The sequence below is a fragment of the Lactuca virosa genome, chromosome 1 (assembly GCF_052849685.1).
Source record: "Lactuca virosa cultivar CGN04683 chromosome 1, Lactuca_virosa_CGN04683_v6, whole genome shotgun sequence".
Taxonomy (NCBI): domain Eukaryota; kingdom Viridiplantae; phylum Streptophyta; class Magnoliopsida; order Asterales; family Asteraceae; genus Lactuca; species Lactuca virosa.
Window position 1 is genome coordinate 134,778,632 of NC_136426.1, and position 2,711 is coordinate 134,781,342.

Here is a 2,711-nt window from a genome sequence, read left to right on the forward strand (position 1 = left end):
AATCGAATTTTATGAGCCAAAACAGTTTGTGGTAATGATCCTAATCCAAAACAGGTCAAAACTCGAAAATTTTGCCAACAGATGATCCAACTCGTCGAGCCAGGCAATGGACTTGTCGAGTTCATCATCATAAGATCCAACTCGTCGAGTTCAGCCTGGCAGAATCCAGAACTGTAATTTTCCAGCTTTGAAAATAACATAATTGCATCAATATAACAGAAAACACCCTAGGTTCTGATACCACTGATGAGTTTTATCTACTCTAAAATCCCTATGGTGCACATACAACCCTAATTCTTCGGATCTATTTATACATGCAATATTGTTTTTCCAAAGCATGAAGCCTAAACTAGCATACAACTTAGATATTTGAATCATAAAACCTAGTTAGATGATTACCTCTTGTAGTAGCTTGTATAACTTGGCCTTATAAGAGCTTAGCACCCCAAATATGATGCCTCAAACAAGTCACAAACACCAAGAACAGTTGGATGAATATGAAATAGGTTTAGGAGACACCAAAATCGGCTAGCTTCTTCTAGGAATGCATGAGTGCCGATTTTGGAGCTAAGGGAACATATTTATAGTGTAGAATTCCAAGAGTCACTTGTAAACCCTAATTCATACACTTAGACTTTTCATCTAATAACACTTCATGGACTCTTATATGAACTTATTCCATTACTAGTTAATGATGGATCATTAGCCCAAATAACATGTATCACTGATTTACATAATCAACCCCTGTTAATTTAATTAGTCTCTTTTGATCACTAAATTAATTCCAAATTAATTCTTGATCAATACCAATTAAATAATATGATTTCTCAATTAATATATTATTCTTATAATATATTAATAAATCACAAATAACCTCTTTCTCAAATATCCATCCTATCAAATTGTTTTGGTGAAGGCAACCCGAAATGGACCATGCTACTATCGGGTCAAGTACATACCAATTATAGTTATGGGCTTAGACACCTAATCCAACAGTTATCACTTATGAGGATCCTAGGAGTTCTAAAGCGTGCCAAGATGTTCTTTGTCATGAACTTTATCATTTGCTTGCCAGTGACAGTGGCTAGTGGTTCCGCCTCTATCCACTTGGTGAAATAGTCTACGGCTACCAGCAAAAACTTTACGCCTCCCGGCGCCGGTGGGAATGGTCCCACTATATCGATCTCCCATTGGTGGAAAGGCCAGGGACTAGTGATGCTTGTCAACGGCATGGTCGGCTGATTTTGGAAAGGGGCGAATGCTTGGCATTCTTTGCATTTCTTGGCTAAGGCTGCGGCATCGTTGTACACGTCTGGCCAGTATACTCCTAGGCGAAGTATCTTGCATGTGAGCGCGTGAGCGCCTTAATGTGCTGCTGTGTCCCCGGAATGGCTTTCTTCGAGAAAAGTCCGCCCCTCTAACTTAGAAATGCACCTGAGCCATGCGCTTAAATATCCTCTTTGGTACAACTGATTTTCCCTTATTGCAAAATGCGGTGCTCTAATTTTGACTTTCCTCGCCTCCTGTGGATCATCCGGAAGCACGCCATGACGCAAGTAATCGAAAAATGGTTTTGTCCATTCTGGAGGGGTTGATATGGTATTGACCTTTTGGTTATCAATACTCCTTTCCGGGAGTACTTCGACCAACACTTTCTTTGTGAGATGATCATACGAGGTAGAGGCCAGCTTACTGAGGACGTCTGCCCTTGCATTTTTCCCCCGGGAGATTTGCTTTATTGAAAAACTTTTGAACGTGCTGGCTAAATTACGAACCACGTCTAGATATTTCCGCATCCTAGGGTCCTTTGCCTCGTATACTCTGTTTATTTGGTTTGTGACAAGCAATGAGTCACTAAGAGCTGCTAGTTGTTTTGTACCAACCTCCTTGGCCATCCTTAGTCCAGCCAGGAGTGCCTCATACTCTGCTTCGTTGTTAGATACTTGGAAGTCAAACCGCAGTGCGTAGGTGATCTCTTCACCCTTGGGGCTTTGGAGGATTAGGCCTGCGTCTGAGCCTTCTTTGCTTGCTGCGCCATCAGTATATAACTTACAAAGTTCCTTGTCGGCTTTAGGCTCTAGTGGGTCGACAGAGATTGTCGTCGACACTCCCTTGATGGTATCTGGGATTTCAACCAGGAAGTCAGCAAGGGCTTGGGCTTTGATGCTCGTTCTGGGGTGGTATTGGATGTCATGTTCACCCAACTCTATGGCCCTCTTGGCTAGGCGTCCAGACTTTTCTGGCCTTAGCAACACTTGTTTTATTGCGTAACTAGTCAAAACATCCACCTTGTGGGCTTGGAAATACCTCCGTAAACGTCTCACTTCGTAGACCAGGGCGAGAACCAGTTTTTCCAAAGCCGGGTAATTTACTTCTGGCCCTTGCAGGGCCCTACTGACAAAGTGAATGGGGATTTGCTTGCCTTCCCTTTCCACCGCTAACACAGAGGAGATAGCCTCCACAGACGTCGCTAAGTACATCTTTAGTGTCACCCCTGGAAGTGGGCAGGCGAGAGTCGTGACTTGCTGTAGGGAGAGGGTAACAATATTTTAGGAAGGCGTTATTAAGGTCCGAATAATCGATGCACATTTGCCAGGACCCATTCGCTTTCTTCACCATGACGGGATTAGTTATCCACGTCGGGGACATGACGTCCCAGAGTATGCCAACATTCACTAGGTCAGCCACTTCTGCGTTTATAGCCCTGTTCC

General features: G+C 43.3%; 1 protein-coding gene across 1 annotated transcript; it reads right to left on the minus strand.

The window, feature by feature from the left end:
- Window positions 1-1,364: 1,364 nt before the first annotated feature.
- LOC145121071 (uncharacterized) lies at window positions 1,365-2,480 on the minus strand. The gene has a single exon (XM_079056855.1). The coding sequence runs from the start codon at window positions 2,478-2,480 to the stop codon at window positions 1,365-1,367; it is 1,116 nt and encodes a 371-aa protein (XP_078912981.1).
- Between the last annotated feature and the right edge of the window lie 231 nt (window positions 2,481-2,711).